Genomic DNA, 21,222 nt, shown 5'->3' on the forward strand with positions numbered 1-21,222 from the left:
CTTGATAAATAAGTGAAAAGAGAGCCTATTTATGGAGGATAACTTGAATTCTTCCATAGATACTTTGATGTTAGCTGATATATAAAACTACACTTAGCTACATGCTTTATTATTCTCGTTTTATATTTACAGTGTGAAACCAAGTTAAGCAGTATAATTTGTAATTTTGCTAAATTCAAAGCTGGGTGTTACCACAATACTTAGCCACCTAGCTTGAGTCACTACACTTCATGTTTACTGGCTAAATGCTACACACACAGTATGGCAGCTAAGGTGACAGTTCTGCAGCTTTGGATAGAGTCTAAAATCATACCTTTACTCAGACCCATTAATAAACTCTTTAATCAAAAGCTTTTAGTTTTTGTGAAAATGGACTATTCATATCAGCCCTGCATGCTTATATACTGTGGTACTCTACGAGCGCTACATTAGCACACATGACTGATCAATTGAAAACACATACGAATGACAGGAAATTCTTGGATTTTACTGTTTTTTTGTGTATTGACCACAGTACTCTCTTGCCAAACTCACCTCACCTCCACACTGACGGAACACAATGAGAGTTTTTCATAGGGAGTTGCTTGGGTCTGCTTTTATTTTCAGTTTTTAGATATGATTTATCATGTGTCATTAACAAAGCCGAAGTAGTTATGTGTGCTGATGACTCAACTTGGTTTTGTGCGCCACTAATTTTAGCCAAGCTGAGAGGGAATCTACATATTGAACTGCATTTCATTATTAAATGGGTGAAAGTGACCAAATTAGCGCTGAACATTGCCAAAACTAAATATAATTGGCAGTAACAATGTTCGTCCTTACGCCACTGAACTCAACCAAATTAATGGGTGTTAAATTAGATAACTTACTGTCTTGGTCTGACCGTATTGATTACTTTGGCTCCAAGAAAGGAAAGGACATCACTATTATGTTCCATCTTCTGTTAGGTCACTTGTTCGGTCACACCTGCAGTTCTGCCCTCTCATCTGGTCAAATGCTGCTGATAAACATCTACAATACATTGAATTTCTTGCATTACTTACCAAGAAGATTGTATTGAAGAAAATGAACACGCATTTGAAGCTGCAAAACTTGCACATTGTCAGAACTTGATGCGGGAAACCCCAGTTTGCACCGTGTTTGAAGAGAAAGCAGCAGACCGAGTGTGAAGAGATACGAGCTGAGCATCTAAATGTAATTCAGTCGTGAGCGTGTCATGTGACCTTATGAAAATGAACAGGTAGCCTGATAAAATTTAAACTGATGTATCACATGAAAACATGAAGTCCCTGTTAGGCTATTTGAATAGTAGCATCAGTGAAGCGCAAAAAGTACCATAAATATGATAATGTGAATATAGTAGCTTCCATATGCTGTAGGAATATAATGTGAATATTGGCCCCATGGATGAGCTTGTTTGAAAATTATCGTAATCTTTCTGACTTATATACACCAACATGGTTTGTAAGATGCTTTAACAATTATAATTGAATCTATGGAAGCTCTGGAAAGCTCTACACTTATCAGGATTCTTTCCTCCTGCAGGTAATTAGTGCAATTAAACAATTCAAATAGATGATTTTCTTTACAGCCAGTGAATCGTGTTTCCTCCGTGAGCTTTTCATAAGTCACAGGAAAATAACAAGAGAATGTTTATTCCTAAAGCGTGCAGCTTCTTTCTGTCTCCACTTTTACTTAAAGCCTTCTGACTACTGGAACTTGCTTCAGGGATGCTTCCATCCTTTTGAGGACCAAGCTCTTCCCCGAAGCGTCTCCACCAACATCTGGAGCAGCTGCAGGAAACCTGACCCTACTCCACAGGCTGGAAGAGCACCGAGGCCTCTGGCTGCAGCACAGTAATCTCGGTCACGGCAGAGTGAGCGGCTGGGCTCGACTTGTGTCACACCGCCAGAGTGTCCTCTGTTCTTCTCTCTCTGTCCATTCGTGTCATTTTCTGCCTCCATCTCCTCAGTGCTGTTCTTCTCGCCCCTTTTCCTGCTTTGTTAGAGCTCGAGCCAGAGTGCATCAGACTGCGCCGGACCATGCTGCTTTCTAATTTCAGACATAGCATCATAAATTCTGTTCTTTACTCTGCCCTCATTAACACAGCAGAATCCCAGCAGGCTCTTCGAATGTATGTGAGGGAAGAGATCGTGACAAAACAGACTCAGCTGTCGCCTCTGCCATAAAGTTTTACTCAAAAAAACTAAATATTAGAAGGACACACAGCGGGTTGTCTGTCTGGCGAGAGTGTGAGGTTTTTGTCTTTCTATCTGCTCATCACTGACTCTCTGTCCGTGAAGCTTTATCTACTTGTTCTTATTTGCCTGCAAAGAAATTCAGGCTGAGGAGACGAAGGAGAATATTTTGGGTTGCTGAAGTTGAGTCTGTTTTGTAATTGTCAGAGATTCAACTGAGGGCTTTAGTGGACCCTGATTTGACCGTTGTTGATGCTGGTCGACAGATTTTGATCATTTCTGCAACCTGAGGCGTACAACCACAGGAGGGCCCCATTCCACTTTGTTTCTTAACAAGTGAATGCTTTCAATTCTTGGGTTGCCATCCCTGCACTTTAGCAGAGTGATGGAGCAGGCATGTGGGAACAGGATAACATGGAGGCCGCATGTCTTTGTAGCACTTCATGGGAACAGGAAGTCAAGTGATTACCATAATTGGAGTATCCCGTCACAGAGAGTGAACATTGTCCTTCCCACTCTTTGCTTTTCCTGTTTTGAATTCCTGAAGACTTGTTCAAAACCTTGTATGATTTCCATGTGATAAGAATAATCTTTGAAGAAGTAACCAGGGTTGTGCTATTTACTCTCCAGAATATTAAGTTATACGCTCTTGGAAAAAAATGAAATTATAATATAGTGGAAACGTCCGTATATGGCAAAAAAGAAAAGTACCACAGAATTATACTGTATTCTCTGCCATATTTTTACCTTATATGGCTCTTTCTAAAGAATGTGCCAGAGCTTAGAGGACCCACATTTTTCAGGATCGATGTCAGGTGTTTTGACGTTCTTTCATTTATTATATTTGCGCAATTCAAAATCAGATCAGACTCATCAGTCAATGCGAATGTAAAGGACAGAAAAACAAGAATAAGCATCTCATAGCAGAGCTTACACTGATCCAAAACGCACTAACTACATAATTGGGTAAAATTTAGATAAGACCAGAGTCCGCTGTTGGAGGGTACTATTTTCGACTTTTGGGGAAAGGAAAGAAACAAGAACAACAGCACATGTAACATTTGCAGAGACTAGAAAACAGAGGTAAAAACTAAACTGCAGTGTGGTTAGCAAGGCTAAGGTGAGACAGTTTTTTGTCTTCCTGTAATTGCAAAATCAATTTTAATTGAAATTGAATTGAATTAAACTCCTGCTAAAGACAAGTTCAGCAGAGCAACATGAGCAGATAAATGAAGATAATCCTTTATTGACACCCCTGAGGGGAACTTCTGAGGTACAAATAATATTCAAACAAGGCGATTTGAAGTATTTAAATGGTCAAAAAGCTATAAAAGGAAGAAGAACTCACTATTTCTGAATACCGTGCAGGATCCAAATTTTTGTTTAATAATCAGCCTAAAAAGGAATAAAATGAAAGTCGCATACTGTAGTTTGGCCAAGAGCCTTCACTATTTATTTCTTGAACCACATCTGTGTAAACTGTTTGCGCTTGTGTGTGTGTGCACGTGTGTGAGTGCAACATTTTGAACTTTTCTCATATTGGACAGCAAGAAGTGGGGACAGCAGGTCTGTCCATCATGAAACAGTTTATCTTTTGTTGATGTCTGGTCCATTAATCAACCTGCTTTTAGCTTTTTAGGGACATGTTTGCAGTCCAAAGTAAATCATGTGCCTCCCACCATATGGTACTACTTACACATACCAGCCTGTCAAGCTACGTCCTTACATTCCTGCACTGCCCGCCGCTGAGTGAAATGTGTCCGTTTGAAACCACAGCAGAGAAACTCATTTATTTGAGGGTCGCTTTCAGAAAAACTATTATGCAACCACGGCTATTGCTGCAGTGTTGTAAGTGTGCTGCACAAGAATCATTCTGTGTTTGTCTTGAGCCGCAAATGCATCAGTTATCTCATTTTATTTCCATATTTACATGCTCGTTTGTGATTTATACCAAAGCCATATAACAATATACCTGTGTCAATATGAGGTGTATCTAAACAAATGACCATGGTTTGTTGGTTTATTACTCTGAATGGAACACTGACTGACAAATACATGTAAGGCTGATTGTATTTCATTGATCTCACATTTAACAGAGACATTGATTTTGCATTCATTTTGAACCAATGGCTGCGATTCAGTTGGTTGATTGAAGGCACCCATCTGGGCATGCCTCTACTCTGTGGTCCACATGTGTCACATGCAGCAAACACAGCTGGCACTCGTTCCAGGTGTGGCTTTACGGGGCAGAGTTTGCCTTCCTGGAGGCTGCAGTGAGCGTGTTGCGTGGTGGTGGTGGGTCAGAGAGGACTGCCATCGGGTGAAGTTGTCAACCTGCAGCGGACCTACAGCCTTGAACAAGTGGAGACACTCCCCTCCTGCTGATTGTTTTCCCCTATTTTCAAATAGTTGAGCGATTAGCCACACGCATTATTTATTTCTCTTTGATTTTCAACATGTTTTATATGAAACAATAAGCTTTTAAACACTGTGCTGTGATGTGGTCTGTTCCTCTTGCTGAGCACGTTTGGTCAGCTGAGAACCTGCAGTCCTGCAAAGCACTGCAAGGGGTGTTACATAAAATGAAATTAAAGGCGATTTTGCAGACCTGAAACTGCTTTTAAGAGCAGCAAGCGAGAGAAAGAAAACCGTAAGGGCTTATCAGCTTGCGAAGGGAAAACCAGTCTGTAGGTAACAACCGCTAAACAAAAGCAAAAGGGAGCACACCTTGGAGACACACCCAACCAGCTGCCTCCTGCTATTCCCATATCAATAGAATTAAATGCACGTCATTTACAAGTGGGGTTTACCGTTTGTGGTCATGTGATCCTGTTCCACTTCCATTCAAAGAAACTCTGCACCATTAAAACCTCAGTTTGAGGGAGCCACTTCACTGATCTCTCTCTACATGCTGTCTGACGCACAGCACTAAAAGCTGCCCTACAGGCTCTTCTTGATTCCTGAGGTGACTCCGGCAGTGTGGCTTAACCTAGTTTACAGGGAATAGATGTTTACAGGGGGTAAAATGGCGAAAAGGAGCTGACAGTGGGATTCTCTCGTTACGTTCAGAGATGTTTTGATGACGAGGAGCACCAGGTAAAACTTTTTAGACTTATTTGGTGCGTTTCTTTGATCACTATCCACTCTCTTTCTCCTCACCTTGAATGTTGCCTCCCTCCCACACGTTTCCTACCCTTTCTTACTATCTCTTTTGTTTTCTGTCACATGTGTTTCTGTCTCTGCCTCCTCTGTTCTGAGCGGGACAGCGGGGGCTGGACATGTGTGTTTTTAATTGGCCTTCCGATAAAACTGGCTGTTTCCTGTGTACAATGGGGTGAGAGGTGGGTCATGATTTCAGAGGCAGTCTGAAAGCCGAGGCTCCTCCTGCTAGCATCTATGAGGGGATGTGTGAACAGAGACAGTGAAAATTCAACACATCAGTTTCACACAATGCATGTTTAGTGAGCACAGCAGACCACAACCAAGAGAAGAAGAGGAAGAGGCCTTATTGATGAGCGGCTGTTTGAAACTCAGCTGCTGTCTGGTTGTCGTTTCTACTCAAGGATGGACAAGGAAGGTCGGAAGCCAAAGACCTATGTGTCTACTTTCCGCTTGGCCCTTAAGCCTCAAGCCAGACCTCTGTGTGTGGAGAGGCAGAAGGAGGATGGACTGGATACCTTGAACAACAAACTGGGAGTCTCATCTGCAACAGGTAAAGAAAAGAAGAACAGGGGAAGAGTTGACTCACAGGCTTCTATATTTGACTCTTTGTTTTTCTTGTAAATATCATAGTAAAACTGGATTGCATTCATAACATTTACCACAATTACACTCCATCCCGAGCCTCCACCCACTGCAGCTCCTGCAGGCGCTTCATGTTTCAATTTGAACTTCTGTTACAAGAATCATTTGCATGATTCAATAGCAAAGGCCTACCAGGGAAACCAGGAATACTGGAATCAGCTAGATTGCGTATGTATGATATGGTTCGCTCCCCTGAGGATAATTTGCTACCTTTCAAAAATATTAGCGAGGGTGCAGCTCTCTATATGCAACAGATTATTACGAAATGTGTTGTTTCTTGTGGTTACTGTGATAGTGTTGTAGACAGAAACATTCACAGGTCTCCTGTTTCTCTCCGTAATGTAAACACACTGATGGCATTCCACCGCCCACTGGTGACCACCCCTGTTCCCACCCTGCTGGACATTCCAATGCCAAAATACACATGTGCATACACACATGTGGTGGGAAAATCTATTAAGCACCATGTCAAACTTCCTACACTGTAACACACTGCAGTGGATACGGGCAGAGGAAGCTGATTAGCATAAATGCAGCTCTGCCTGGAGGCAAAAGTGTGTGTACAACCACTACACGGTGCATTTATAGTTCATCTAGAATTTGGTCATGTCTGGGGAGGAAAAGCCCCTAAAAATACAGCGGTTTTGCAGTGACATAACGTTTGAATAAGGTGGCCCATTCTGATTGGTCAGCAGTGGAGGAAACACTGTTTGCAAACCCATTGTCCAAACTTCTGCTCTCTGCTAAGACTCCAGACTGACACCCGTCCAGAAGCAGGAATCGCCGCACTTCAAACAACCGCTCAGCGACTGTGCAGTCTGTGAAGGAAGTGATGCTACCTTTCAAGGTGTTATCACAGGAAGTCGGCCTGTGAGCGTTTCCTGGCAACACAATGGTAAATGACCAATTACCATACCTTAAAAATATCTGCTGCTCCACTATGAGCAAGGAAACTCTGCTGGAATATATCAGCCGAAGCTCTTATGTTGAGGTTCAAGCCACAATATCCTGTATTTAGAAGGATTTTGTCTTTTGTTATTTTATCATTTAGGCAAGAGGATGCATTTGAATAACACTTCCTTCAGAAATGGTGTTGCCAGTCTGGCTCTGACTCAGTGTTCACTTGGAGATGCTGGGACGTATACCTGCATAGCTGAGAATACTGCTGGGAAACAGTCAAGCAGCGCTGTGCTACATATCACAGGTGAAGCAGGGGTCTAGTATGCCGAGTTTGAAACTCCTCACAGTATTACCTGTCCTTAAATGAGCCATACTGACTTGATCCATGTACAAGAAACCTGTTTCACTCTGTTTGGAATGGCACAGCAACAAAGGAAATCCCCAAAACAAGCAACCATGAGCTGCACAGTGACGTCATGTTCAAGGCTGCGTCGCGTGAAAACCCCCAACTGTCTCCAGCTTTGAAAAAAAGAAACCAACACAGAGAAGAAGAAGACAAAGGTAGATGACAAACTTTTGTCTTTTCATGATTACACGCCCATAAAATCATCCCTCCTTTCTGCTTTTTCTTCTTACTATGACTATTTTTAAAATTTTTCTGTAGAAATAATGTTAATTAATAACAAATGTGCTGATAATATAGAGCTGGGAAGCAGCGACACACATGCATTTATTAATTTCATGAATAAAACACTTTATGATTCAAATTGTTTTTAAACTCAGTTTCAAGTCAGACCCTTTGCAGTCTAGGAAAATGCAACTTTTTTATGCATAAATCCACTGGCTGCCTGGTGGTTGCAGTGCCACTGCAACCAAACATGACTGCTCACATGTGATTGGTCAGATACTTCTTAAATCTGCCTATTGTAGCACACACACCTGTAAGTCCACCTACTTCTTCAGTCTCCACAGATATCTCAGACATTGACCGTCAAACAAAAGTCTCCCCTAGCAAAGGTGAGTGTAAGCTACTGAGGTAAAAGCTTAAATTTAGTGCGCTCCATTCATGCTTTATTGATATAAGCAAACTTAATCTCCTCAGGACCTCCTGGTGTGGAGTTTCTGCACAGGCCAGAGCACGTGCAGGTTCGAGTAGGAGAGCAGGCCCGGCTACGCTGTGAGTTCAGGAGCAGTTCCGTCCCTGTGGCCTGCTGCTGGATTTACAACAGAGACAAGGTACAGAGGATGTTAGCATTGTTTGATCCATCACGTTGTACTCTCACTTCAAAATTCTGTGAGAGAAAAGGTCTTGGTATGAACGTCCACCTTGCTTCCTCCTCAGGTGTTGGTTGGAGGGCCGAGGATGTCTATCAAGAGCAGCGAGACGCAGAGCGAGGTGGAGGTCTGTCAGGCCTGTCCAGCCGACACAGGCTCATACACTGTCATAGTACGAAACAGAGAAGGCTCTGCCCAGCATACAGTCTCCCTCAGTGTCATAGGTGAGACTCATGCTCAGACACAAATGCCCTATCAGTGCTTCTTGTTACACAGATGCACATTTATAAATCACTGACAGAAAATGTAGTGAAGAGGGAAATGTGGCACTTTAGGACCATAATATAAGCAGTATGCATGGACATTTTTAACTCCAAAAAGCATCAGATGCTACTGCCTATCAGTGGCTCAAATGCAGGTATTCTGTTCCTCAATTTCTCCTCAGACCGGCCTGACCCTCCCGCATCCCAGCCCGTTGTTTCCCAGCTGTCCACTCAGTCCCTGGTTCTGTCCTGGATGGGGCCCAGCTATGACGGAGGCACAGCTGTGCTGGGCTACATCGTGGAGGTCAAAGAAGAGGGCCCGGACAAGCCTGGGAGCTGGACTGAAGTGGCAAGCCGTTGTAAAAACACATCCTACCACGTCCGCTCAGGCCTCGAGCATCTGGGCCAGTACCGCTTCCGTGTCAGAGCCTACAACACAGCAGGGGTCAGCGAACCAAGCCAGGAGTCTGAGTGTGTCAAGATGGCCACTGCAAGTGAGTGATTTGTAAAATGTTTGAGAAGAGGGTTTGAGGTTTTAGGTCATGAGGCTTATTTGTCACCTCTGTGTATTCTTTGTGTTTGAAGAACAAAAGAAGGAAGAGCCCAAGTCGTACATCACAGTGACCATCGACACCAATCACAAGGTCAACGAGCACTACAATGTGCACGAGAAGCTGGGAGTGTAAGCACGGATTCCTCATATTTAAAACAAACTTTAGACTTTCAGAATACTTCAGATGATTCTCATTTATATTGTCAACAACTGCAATGAGAACTGACTTTCAAAATGAAGTAGTAACGCCTCATGTTTACAGTGGGAAGTTCGGCCAGGTGTTCCGCATGTCCCACAAAGAGACGGGTCAGGTGTGTGCGGGGAAGTTCTACCGAGCCCGAACTTCCCATGAGAGGGAGGCAGCCCGCAAAGAGATCAAGCTCATGAACTATCTTCACCACCCAAAACTGGTCCAGTGTCTGGCTGCTTATGACACACGCTTGGAGATGGTCATGGTCTTGGAGTAGTAAGTAATCTGGTGATGGGAAGTTTCTGCTGCTAATCAGGACAAAGCCACAAGCGATTGAGCCAATGGCAAAGCAGGGAGTGTAGGGTAGTCATGATTTCACATCAGTCACAGGACTAATGTTGCTAGGTGACACTAGTGGCTGCTGCACTGTTATCAGATGGATGTGTGATTATATATGGCTGTTTGTAGAAGATTTAGCATGACCTCAATTTGATCCATTCAAACCATGAAATGTCTGCAATCCATATGGGAAAAGCTGCTCAATATGAGAATAACAGAGCTACTGGAGCTAAGGGCTGTTTTGGACCTGAAAGCCGTTATCTATCTGCCCAGTATTGCAGGTGGGGAGCTCTTTGAACGCATCGTGGATGACAACTTTGAGCACACGGAGCCCACCAGTGCCCGCTACATGCAGCAGATCCTGGAGGGCATGCAGTACGTTCACAAGCAGAACATCGTCCACTTGGACCTCAAACCAGAGAACATCGTCTGTGTGGATAAAACTGGTACACAGATCAAGATCATTGACTTCGGCTTGGCGAGTAAACTGGGTGAGTTTGCTGGATTTGTGGGAACAACTGTCACAATGATCTCACTGGGATCTCTCACTGGGATCTGTTTTTTTCGCAGTGGCTCACCAGGGACAGTGAATAAATCTCTCTGTGTGTATTCTGATGAATGGCATATCCTGTTTGCTTCCCAGTAAAAGTTACAATACAGGGAAATCCAAGAGTCCTTATAAGGCGGCGGTTGGTGCTGTGCAGCCCAACTCCGTGCCATCAACTCTGTGCAGCCTTGTGCACCCAGCAGAGAGAGTAAAATGCTTCCTGTTATGCCCGCAAAAGCCGAACAATATGAGTTTACCATGTGTTATCCTGACAACACAGCAGGGTCTACAGAGGATCACTCATTTTAACACACGCCAGAAATAAGCCAAGATAACATCAAGGAGTGTCACATCTCTAAATTCCTAGTTGTCTGCAATGCCAGTTATATAATAACAAATCCTTAAATAGACTGCTACCTCAGCTCAATAAATGCAGCAAAGCCTGTGAGGCCAATTCAGGCAGAAAATTTGGTGATGTTCCAGACGCTGCATCTCCACGCTGGGTGGTCTATTTAGAGATGACTCGAGCCATCTGTAAATAGGCGAATACAAACAGGCAAATACAAAACATTCAGGGTGACTCTTTGAGTTTCTCAGGGTTTCTAACTCTTGCCCTGTTCTTCAGAGGAGAATAAACCTCTGATGGTGATGCATGGCACGCCGGAGTTTGTGGCCCCGGAGGTGATCAGCTATGAGCCCGTGGGCCTGGAGACAGACATGTGGAGCATCGGAGTCATCTGCTTCATCCTGTGAGTTGAGGGAAGGCGGTAGTTGTTTAAACCACGACGACAGCATGCACTAAAAAGAAAGAATGGAGCTGGGGATATGGGACTATAAAAAAGGATTTGTCTACAGGCAAAGACATTTGAAAATAGCTAAAAGTAAAAGGAATACATCACCAATGTGGATTATGTCAATGATGCAACTCTTAATCATGAAAAAAATCTGAAATCTATGCATTCAAATGATTCTATAAATACAGATCTGGCGCCATCTTGTGGCGATTATATATCACTACAGTCCTTCGTAACATGAATACTCAACTTCAGGTTTCATGACAATGAATTAACCCTCAGAGTTAGAATATTTCCCTTGTTAATGGGTATAAACACTAAAGATGAGGATATGCTGTCTGTGTAGAAACAGCATGTTTCGGTGAGCTTGCATGAGTCCATGTGTGTTTCATTCATTGTTGTCTTTTGTGTCCAAGGCTCAGCGGAGAGTCTCCCTTCCAGGGGAACAACGACGCAGAGACTTTTACTCTCGTGACTGCAGCTCGCTACGAGTTTGACCAGGAGAGTTTTGAGGACATCTCTGATCAAGCTAAAGACTTTATTACCTCTCTGCTCAAGAAAGACCGAAGGTTGGTCTGCTTTCTTTTTTCTCATAGCAGTGTACTGTATGACCCTATATGACAGACTCACACTGTGCTCACATAATGTCACATTATTACAAACATATGTACATGCTACCAAACCATTTAGTAAGCTCTGACTATGAGTTATTTATACGTCAGGTAATCACAGCTAGCTCAAAGAGAGCAGCTTTTGACAGCCACTGCTTCTACCTCTCTATCCACTTGCACTGTAGATGCAGGTTGTCATGCACCGAGGCCCTCGCCCACCCCTGGATGGTCTCTTTCACCCCCCTGACCCGTAGACCCACCAAGTCTCTCAATAAGGGGAAGATGAGGCGCTTTCTGGCCAAGCGCAAGTGGAAGGTAAAACAACTGACAAATGACTGTTTTCCCATTGGACAGATGTACAATTTTCTTATCAGAGCTTCCATATGATGACCTTTCAGCTCGTTTGTACTATACAGACCTGAAGCTTGGTTATGAATGCAGTTAGTCATGCAGTGCTATTTGTCCTTTAAACTTCTAGAAAACTGGCAAGGCTGTTTTGGCCCTACAGCGGATGGCTAACCTCTCCAACAGGCCAGACTCTCCTGGCAGCTCCTCAGAGGGTAAGACAGATAAAAAGACACACTCACACTCACACACAAAATGCCCTCCTATGTCCTAGAGCCCCATACATATGGCAGATGACTCACAGTTTCCGATTGTCACTTCAAGTTTACCCTTTTGTGATCAGTAAAGCCTTGTTCTGTTTGATTCGTCATCATCCTCCCTCTCATCTAGAGCCAGGCTGGAGCCAAGAGGCAGAGGAGGCCATCCAGTCATTGGATAAGCAGCTTCAGAGTGAACCTCGCTTCCAGCAGGCCCTGAAGGACACCACCCTTCCCAAAGGAGCAACTGCTCAGCTAACATGCCTCGTCAATGGTAGAGTGACAGAACTGCGATGCACTTCATTAAATGATGCCCCACCACAGTCTACCAGGGCCGTGTCAACTATGGATCAAATTGTGTTTTTTGAAAGGGACTGCTTGTAGGGACGAACCCAAACATAATTAGCACCCTGCCATCTGTAGCTTCCACCAGATCTATGGAGTGCTTCACCATCTTTCAGCTCATTGTTGTGATTTTACAGACCACAACTTAACTCTTTGGAACAGTTAGCCTGGCTCTGTTCAAAGGTTTCTAAATTCATCTATCAGCCCCCTTTTTTTTAACTTCACAAATTAATTTTAACTTTTTTAATATCTGAGCAAAATCGAAGGCAACCTCACAGTGACTCTAGGAAGTCCTACGTTACCTTTGCACAGAGCAAAGCTCCACCTGTTAGCTGTTTGTAGTCTGCGTGCTAAGCTAAGGCAACAATAGTTACTGTGCAGTCTGAATTGTAGTGTACTTCATCTTGTCTTCTTTGGCAAGAAAACAAATAAGCTGTTCTTACCTGGTAACAGACTGTGGCTAGCTCGAATGGAAATGCAGTAGTTTGAACCATATGTCCTTAGTATTGAACAGTTTTGATACGACAAAACCTTTGATACAAACCATTCAAACATTTGGTGTTGGCATATTTGACAGTTTAACATCCTGTGAGTATTTCATGCTCTTGACTCTGCTGTAATGCCTCAATCCTAGGTTACCCACAGCCGGAGGTGAGGTGGCTTCAGAATGAGAAGCCGGTGTCTGAGTCGTGCAGAGTGTCCATGGAGCAACTTGGAGACGGACTCTGTTCTCTGGTTCTGGCTGATCTGGAGCCTTCTGACTCTGGGGTTTATGTGTGCAGGGCCAGCAACAAGCTGGGGGAAGCAATGTGCTCTGCCAAACTCAGAGTGGAAATGTGACTGTGGAGAACACCAGTGGAGGCATAAAGCCTGGATGGACACTGATGGACAGTTGTTCACTGCCACACAGAAGGCTTACACACAGTTTCAAGGCAATAAGGGTGTGTTGTGGTCTGTGATCAAGAGGACAACATTTGGACACGCAAACCCAGAGCCCTTTGTTTCCCACCAGTTACTAGTGTACTGGCCAAGCCTGTTTTCTTTCAATGTGTGGCTAACAACAACCAATGCACATGGTTTTGTTGTACTCAAATAAGGTAAAACCGTGCTACTGTGGCTGACCTCAGCGCCATTCACATGACTAGTCACATGAAAATTGTACATTTTGCACATTTGATTATCCTTAAAATGTAAATGTTTTAAAGGCATTAAAATTAAAGGCTGAATTTTAGAAAAAAAAAACCCTACTTTGTTGACAGTGAATGAAAGTAATTATTCAAAAACATAAAAAAAAAATGTCCATGTCCAAACTTAAAATGAAAAGAGAGTGAGAAAAAACTCACTCAGGGTTGAAAACATTTAATGCCAGTTTATTAAAGCATTCCACGGAGTTTCAAGCTGACATGCAAGACCATGAAAATCAAAGACACTTTTTCAAAGACACAATTTCTCACCAACTGTATGAACACATTACACTTCATTGGACGATCCTCTTAATATTGAAGGTATGGCGAAAGCAACGAAGCAGTATTTCTTATGTAAACACTGATTTATAATATTATTGCAGGATGTGACTACGTGAAATTAACCATAAGCTGAATACATCATCCACTCTGCTGCCCCGCTTGGCTTTTTCAGGTACCTTCAGAAACATTGAATTTTTCAAGAGATTTCATTCAAAGATATAAAAATCTTTTTTGTATGTATTTATGCATTTTCTTTTATTAGTCAGTGTACTGATCCTGACGTTTTGCCCCTCATTCAACCTGACCGCTACCCTGATAATGGTACAAAATATCATCTATTGCACATATTTCTACAATACAAGGACCTTGGTTGGTCTTTTAGAATTTCTCATTAGATCATCATAGTAAATTTGTTAAAATATTCTCTCTACACTGGGCTGCAAAAATAAAAATATGGGAATCATACAATCTTTCAATGTGATACCTCCCTTTACCCTTACCATTAATTTCCTTTGTAAACTACAATCATTACACTTAGGAGACACGGAAAGAGGACAGAACTTATAAAGTTTGCGTCCAAATTATTCGACTTTGCTGTGAGGTTTAGTCTTGAAGCAATGCTGTCTGTTGGGTATATCATTTAAAAGTCAGTGTCCATTTAAAGGTGGGTCATTCTTTAAAAAAATCTTTGGATGAAAACAGCTACAATTCTTGGGATAAAGTAAAACTTTATTAATCTGATCATTCCAGAACTTATTTTGTTCGGAATCATTTCTGTATGAAGTTGTTTTCCTCACCCATCCATCTTTCACATTCACTCAGCATCTTAAAACGGGAGCTTAAAAACCTGTGGAAAGTCAGTCAGGCACTGGGTCTTGGTCAAAGAAGCTTGCTGGGTTTGCCGCGGAAACCGCTCTCACTTCTTTCTAAGGCAGTGTTTCCTCATGTGGATCAGTCATTTTTGCGCACATGTCCCTCGACCCGCACTCGCTTCTTCTGCATGGTCACAGCTGAGATGATGTAGTGACCCACACGTGCTCTTACTGTCCCTCTTGCCTCTGTTGGATTCTCTTCTGAAGAAGATTCCAAGCTTTCAGTACCTTTAAAACAAAAGACGTTGGAAAAATCACTGTTGTCTAAATGTACTTTCATTTAATGAAGATGCGTAAACCCCATACTAATAGCATGGCGAGCATCTGACCTGTTTCCGAGTGACCTCTGGCTCCCACAGCGTGCTGAGCACTACGTTGGCGTGCTCGACTTGCTTGGCGTTGGACCACTGGCTCTGCAGCCGGCGCAGTGCGTCTTCTGTTGTCACGCCGTCTCGCTCAGTTATCCTTGACACTGCCTGGGAAGAGGAACAAGGAGAGGCAGGTGGGTTAGATCAACAAATGGAGTCTTTTTAGTGTTAAATTCTGTGTAGACTTTCAAAATGTACAACTATGGCGCCCCCCAGTGGTCATATACTGTAATGACACTTAACTTTGGTTTTACCACTTCACGTCCTATATCACTATAGATTTTGTTCCTACTTTCTGTAGCCATTGCATTCAATGAGGGATGCTGACATAACCCGTTAACCACATACACAGATTGTTAATGAGACAAGTATAGAGTAAACACTCTTTACACCCTGTAGTTACTCAAGCTGATGTGACTCCATGTCTGCAGGTACAAACATGTTACCTCCTCATCAGGGATGATGGTGACCCAGACCTCGTGGACCATGTCTATCCAGCCGGCCTCCAGAAGAACAGCTGCATCCACCACACACACCTGTTTACCTGCAGAGAGCAAAGGATCACATGAACACTGGCAGAATCTCGTCTAATACAAACAGAGGGCAACTTCTCTTCATTACAACCCTGCTTCTGAAAAAAGGTAAGACTAAGGACTAAGATTTATAAATGTACATCTATACTGTACCTTCCTCTCTGGCTTGGCTGATTCTGCGCTTCACCAGAAGGGCAATCTCAGGCCATACGATGTCTGTTAGAGCTTTTAACCGCTCCTGCATGAGAAAAAGCATCTTCATCAAGCTGTCGACACACAGCCGTGTAGTCCGACATGAATGCGCTGAAACATTCATGCTTGTCGTGTTACCTTGTTTCCAAAAACTTTCTTTCCTAATGCCTGTCTGTTGATGGTTTTATCTTCCTTCAGGAGATCTAAAAGTGATGAAATACACAAATCACTCCACTGCAACACATGAGATTTCATACAACATTTACAAGACAACATGAACAGTCGAGCTGTATGGTGTAGAATACGTCTATTGATGCCACGTGGATTCAGAATCAGATTAGTGCTGCCAAGCTACAGCTATCATATTTTTGTCATCTAATTATGGCACAACCTGGAGGCTGTTTTTTTTGAAAGGAGCTGCAGGTTTCTTGTCACTTGAGAAGGAGCATTTATGACCGCTCAAGTTTCACATTTCATTTCATTTTCCCATGTGAGTCAGGTTCAGCAGGCTCACGATCAAAGTCTTACCAGCAAAGTCAGAAATTGCACTGGTGATGATCTCTGAGAGATCATGTTCAAATTAAGCTTTTCAAATGTTCACTGATCTGTATCTTAAAACAAGGATAGATTGTTGAAAACAGACCATTTATGATCATAAAGTACCTGTAAATACTGTAGAGGAAAACAAATTATGGGACTTTAAAGTTCAACAACAGTGATAGGATGGATTGTTTTAAGAGGACTGATGTACATACTGACATGCTAGTCCTCCATTAGTCTGTAATTGGGCCAATCATAAATATTAAAGCCAGAAGTTATCCTGTCACATTGAATCAAAAATCAAATACTATAAAAACAAATGCAAAGGTGCATCATTGTATGGGATACCACAGTGATAGATGACACGTCTCTACTCAGTAATCACATGTCCTCAATGCAGTGTTTCCTCACCTGACCCAAATTCTTCCAGCACTCTGTGATAGGCCACTGTGCCGGGCTGGTACACCTCATGGCCCAGCTTGTCGCAGTCAATCCGGGCTGCACCCAAAGCCTCCAGCTGCCTGGCGATGGAGCTCTTACCACTGCCGCTGCCTCCTGTCAGGCCAATCACATATGGAAGGGGAGGGAGATGTGACGTGTCCTAGAGCAAAGGAAACAGGAGATATACAAGGGTGCAAGATGCGATTGCTTCATAGTGAAGAATAGCAGCTAATACTGCAGCACGAAGCACGAGAGCATCGAGGATTGACAGGTGGAGGTGATGGAATTTATCTTTGGCTCCAGTTGTCTCTAAGCCCTCATGTGTGATCCACTTGAAAACCACCAAAATCACATCACACATCTGCCTCTTTTCATTAAGCAGGTGTTTCGTTGCTGAACACTTTGCACTTTGGCATTTACTGGGAAGAAAAGCTGTTATTTTTTACCTGAATGAGACACTTCCTCTGGGAACAGTTAAACATTAAAGTTTTCAAAGTCTGACATGTGTGTTTGACCCTTGATACAAAAAGCTTGGCTGTCGCTTTTTGGATGAAAACACTGTTCCTCACCAACTGCTAGAAAACAGCTGGCTGACCTTCGTTTTAATCTGAATTTCATTAAACAGGAAAGAAAACATAACTGATGGTCTTTGTTATGTTCTGCAGTATATATTTATACTTACATAAAATCAAACAAAGCTGTATTATGTTTCTTCCTTTCCTTTGTTTTCTTGTGATTTTCCTCAATCTGTGTGTGCCGCCACAATACCACTATTAGTAACCATTATGCGGCCTTGAAAGCCATTATCAAAATGTAAACACCTTTAAACGTGACCTACTTTAGGTGGGGTGAGGAGGGTGCCCAGCAGACGAGAGCGCAGACTGGAGGAGCTGATCTTCTCCTCCTCCGTCTCAGTGTGGTGTGCATCTTTAAGCAGCTGGATCTCATGGAGGACGAGCACTGGGAGGCCCTGAAGCAGAGAAAACATCAAATATGTTATAATGTGCTCCCAGACACAGTGAGCTTGACCATCAAGCTCCTCTGATGTCCCAGGAATAATATATTCGGTAGATCTTTTTTTCTTTGCTTTCCTTACACCTCAGTTTTCTTTCAATGAGTCACAGTAACATGATTTTTACAAGCAGTGGACAACCTGCAGTCCTTCAAAGTAAAGCTCAGTGACTCTCTGAGATGAAGCTGAGATGACTTAAAAATAGCTATGTAATAAAATAAGCTGTGTAGAAAGATAAAAGGACAAATTCCATTAAAAAATAAACATATGGAGGAAAAAACTGCACTAGGACTACATGATATTGACATAAGCACATGTTAAAGGATCATCTGTGACATTTTTGTATCTTGGTAATTCATTATTCTACAATTTTATCACAAAAGTGGCTGCCTCTTGTACATCAAAACTTCAAAAAATGGATTTCCAGATGCTGTTGTTTGATAAATCCAGTGGTCACCACAGACAGGATGGAGAGATATCCACCAAGTGGGAAAAGTCAACTTACATTCTCAACACGTTTCTTGTTGACGGCCTCGCCTCCCCTTCTCGTCTCCTCGCTAACCACAATGCACTGCAGCAAGGGGTCAACCACAGAGACGCCAAAGGGGTCGTTGAGGGGCACGATCTCCACCTGCAGTGAGGGTTTGATGTCCTGCAGGAACTCCTGCAGTCTCTGGACCCGCAGTGAGTAGGGCTCCACCAGCTCCTTTAGCACTTTTTCTAAAGCAGGGAAGAAAAGGATGGTGGGTGGGCTGCCTTCTGATCACTGTTTTCATAGATGTGCATAAGAAATATCAAACAATACCGAAAAGGAAATACTGACAATGAGCTACTCACTTTTCAGCATCGCCTGGTCACACACACCAATGAGGAATCTTCTATTAGCCAGCAGGCATGAGATGTTGAGCAGCGTCTTGTGGGCCCCGTGGAGCCGGTCAAACGTCCCCCCTACCACCACGTCACTGTAGGTCGCCAGGGGCTCTGCCTTTTCTTCAGGCTCTTTCAGCCCTTCCTCTTTCTCCTGCAGCCTGATCAGCTGTGGGTGAAGCAGCTCTGACGACAGGCTGGGGCTACAGACGTAGCAGTGGCCCATGTACCTCTGCAGACACTGCTTAACCTGATGGAACTCACCTGGATCCTGCAGAGGGAAGTCTGTTAGCACCACGTCCGGGGAGTGAGACAGAGACTGTGGTGTGGGAAAGGGGCAGTTTGGGATTGTCTGGGTCCCGCTGCAGGCGGCTGACTGCGCGCGAACATTGGTGAGCAAAACGCGGACATCCAGGTGCGCGCACACGTCAGCTGCATTGCTGTAAAGGCGGGAAATGAGCGTAGACAGGTCAACCACCGGCGGAATGAAAACTGGTCGAGGCTGGCTCCCACTGCCCAGGTTCAGCCCGGGGTGGAGGTGGACGTACAGAGTGCGCTCTACAAGCTGAGCGGCTGAGCTGAGCACCGGAGCGATGCGCAAGGGGAGGGTGTGGAGAGGAGATGTCAGCACAAGGATGCCCGTGCTGAACATGGACATGGCTGATATCACAGCCTGAGGAGTCCCTGTTGGTGGTGAGTAAACACTGAAGGTTGGAAAGCTGAAAGACAAGTAAAAAAAAAAAAAAGTAGCAGCTGAGGTTGTGATGTTAATGTTTATATGAGGACCAAATTACAGTGTTAACCACACACTCTCTCAGGGAGGGGTGGTTATTGCTTTGCTTTTACGCAACTAAAGATTATAGAGGAAATACTGCAGAGTTACAGGGCTATAACACAATATTCTCTGTTTGTGGTTACTGAGAAGCTCCACTGTCAAAAGGAGGAATTCAGAGAATGTCTAAATTAGAGATAACATTATCAACATGCTGGCAGTGTCTCTATGGGCCCTGTGTTATGTTTATATTGACAGTAGCTCTCCTTGATGTCACACCGACCTGGTTATAAGTCAACACAGGGGAAAGGTAACTTCACAAATGTTACTTAAATTCAGCAGTTCAACATTAACTGGACAACGCTAACTCTGATCATGCTATGACTTGGACCTTTAGTCACTCAATGACTAATGAGTATAAAGGTTTTTGGCACGGGATGAGAGCGGGTTCTTGTCAGTTGCTTAACGTTAGCCACTATGGCTTCCTGCTAGCTACTTAGCTAGCTGGTGACAACAGGGCCACAGCATGAGTGTTCACACGGTGTTTGGCAGCTGTAATATAGAAGCAATGTCATTTTTTTTTTCACGCCCAACAGCGAGAGATAACATTAACTTTACAAACTGTGCACTCGAAGTCGTAGCTAGCTGGCTCCGCAGTACCACCATCACATTGCCTGGAGGAAGCTGCAATAAAACCCCTTTGCAAAGTTATCCAGTAGAGTCAATGTGATAACACCGAAGAAACGTTGATGAAGTTAATGTTTCTTATGACCCTGTAACAACGGACCGGTCTGTGTTGCCTTATGAGCAACATTTGGTGCGGCCCATGAACAGAGCAATTGTTGACAATCTGGCATGTATGCAACCTTGCAATTTAACATTACCTTACCTGTGTCGAGCAAATCCACAGCGCTGCGGAAAACGGCTAAATCGCACACTATGGAAGCGGACCTGTCCACATATCTACTGAATATGTCCTTTTCCTGATTGTCTTCAACGAGGAGCTGTCTTATCCAGTCCACTCCTGTCCAAATAGCTCAGCACCCACTAGTGGAAGTCATTCACACGTGAACTGGGTAGGATAACCATGTGATATTTCACGTGCACGCTGATTGGTTGAGGAAAGAGCAGTGAATTGTGGGACAAGTAGTCAACTACATCTCAGGGAACCGTCTACAGAAAACTACGAAAGAAAGAAAACTTATGAATGAATGAGTATAAACTAATGATTGACCACAGTTTGGATGCGTCAAGTCAATAAAAAACAATAAGAAAGCAAAAAGAATAAAATAAATGGAATTTAAATAACTTAAAAGCCTGATGATGAAAGTCTTCTTAAAAGGTCCTACATCCACACACAGGCATTTTCACGTATTTGCCTGATGACCTCTTGTCAAGGCAGCGGAGGTTTGTAAAATATCTTCCTGACTGATGTCCCCCTGTCTCTACACTTTCCACTGGTAGAGCTTGGTGACCTCAATTCCCAGCATAGCTCCACCTAACTGCAACCTGAGCGCATGAGGTCCAGTCAGTGAGGTTCTTTGAAAACACCTGTGTGGGTGTGCAGAGCCTTTAAAAACTCAAGCAAACAAAGTCAAAAGATCATCAAACATTTTTGACCGAGCTCAGAGATATGCGCTATGGTAAATCCTCCTTGTCCACACTTGTTGTGCGGTGACCTCTTAAAGCCACTTGTGCATCAAACCCTGTTGGTGTGAATTTTTGATAAATAGGTGGC

At 43.4% G+C, this 21,222-nt stretch overlaps 2 protein-coding genes across 2 annotated transcripts; one reads left to right on the forward strand and one right to left on the reverse strand.

The window, feature by feature from the left end:
* Positions 1-5,220: 5,220 nt before the first annotated feature.
* Positions 5,221-13,361, forward strand: LOC143339116 (myosin light chain kinase, smooth muscle-like). The gene is made up of 18 exons (XM_076760141.1): positions 5,221-5,294; positions 5,762-5,910; positions 6,751-6,897; positions 7,054-7,206; positions 7,329-7,463; positions 7,866-7,919; positions 8,005-8,138; positions 8,245-8,401; positions 8,623-8,934; positions 9,026-9,122; positions 9,256-9,459; positions 9,796-10,013; positions 10,695-10,818; positions 11,280-11,432; positions 11,660-11,789; positions 11,953-12,034; positions 12,210-12,350; positions 13,056-13,361. Exons 1-18 carry the CDS (start codon positions 5,278-5,280, stop codon positions 13,259-13,261), a joined length of 2,613 nt encoding a protein of 870 aa, XP_076616256.1. The 5' UTR covers positions 5,221-5,277; the 3' UTR covers positions 13,262-13,361.
* Positions 13,362-13,775: 414 nt separating this feature from the next.
* coasy (CoA synthase) lies at positions 13,776-20,549 on the reverse strand. The gene is made up of 10 exons (XM_076760834.1): positions 20,374-20,549; positions 18,683-19,431; positions 18,351-18,565; positions 17,672-17,803; positions 16,804-16,993; positions 15,991-16,055; positions 15,814-15,898; positions 15,574-15,671; positions 15,089-15,235; positions 13,776-14,987 (listed from the first exon to the last, which is right to left on the reverse strand). The coding sequence occupies exons 2-10, from the start codon at positions 19,368-19,370 to the stop codon at positions 14,928-14,930; spliced, it is 1,680 nt and encodes a 559-aa protein (XP_076616949.1). The 5' UTR covers positions 19,371-19,431; positions 20,374-20,549; the 3' UTR covers positions 13,776-14,927.
* Positions 20,550-21,222: the final 673 nt, after the last annotated feature.

This window comes from Chaetodon auriga, chromosome 20, assembly GCF_051107435.1.
Source record: "Chaetodon auriga isolate fChaAug3 chromosome 20, fChaAug3.hap1, whole genome shotgun sequence".
Taxonomy (NCBI): Eukaryota; Metazoa; Chordata; class Actinopteri; order Chaetodontiformes; family Chaetodontidae; genus Chaetodon; species Chaetodon auriga.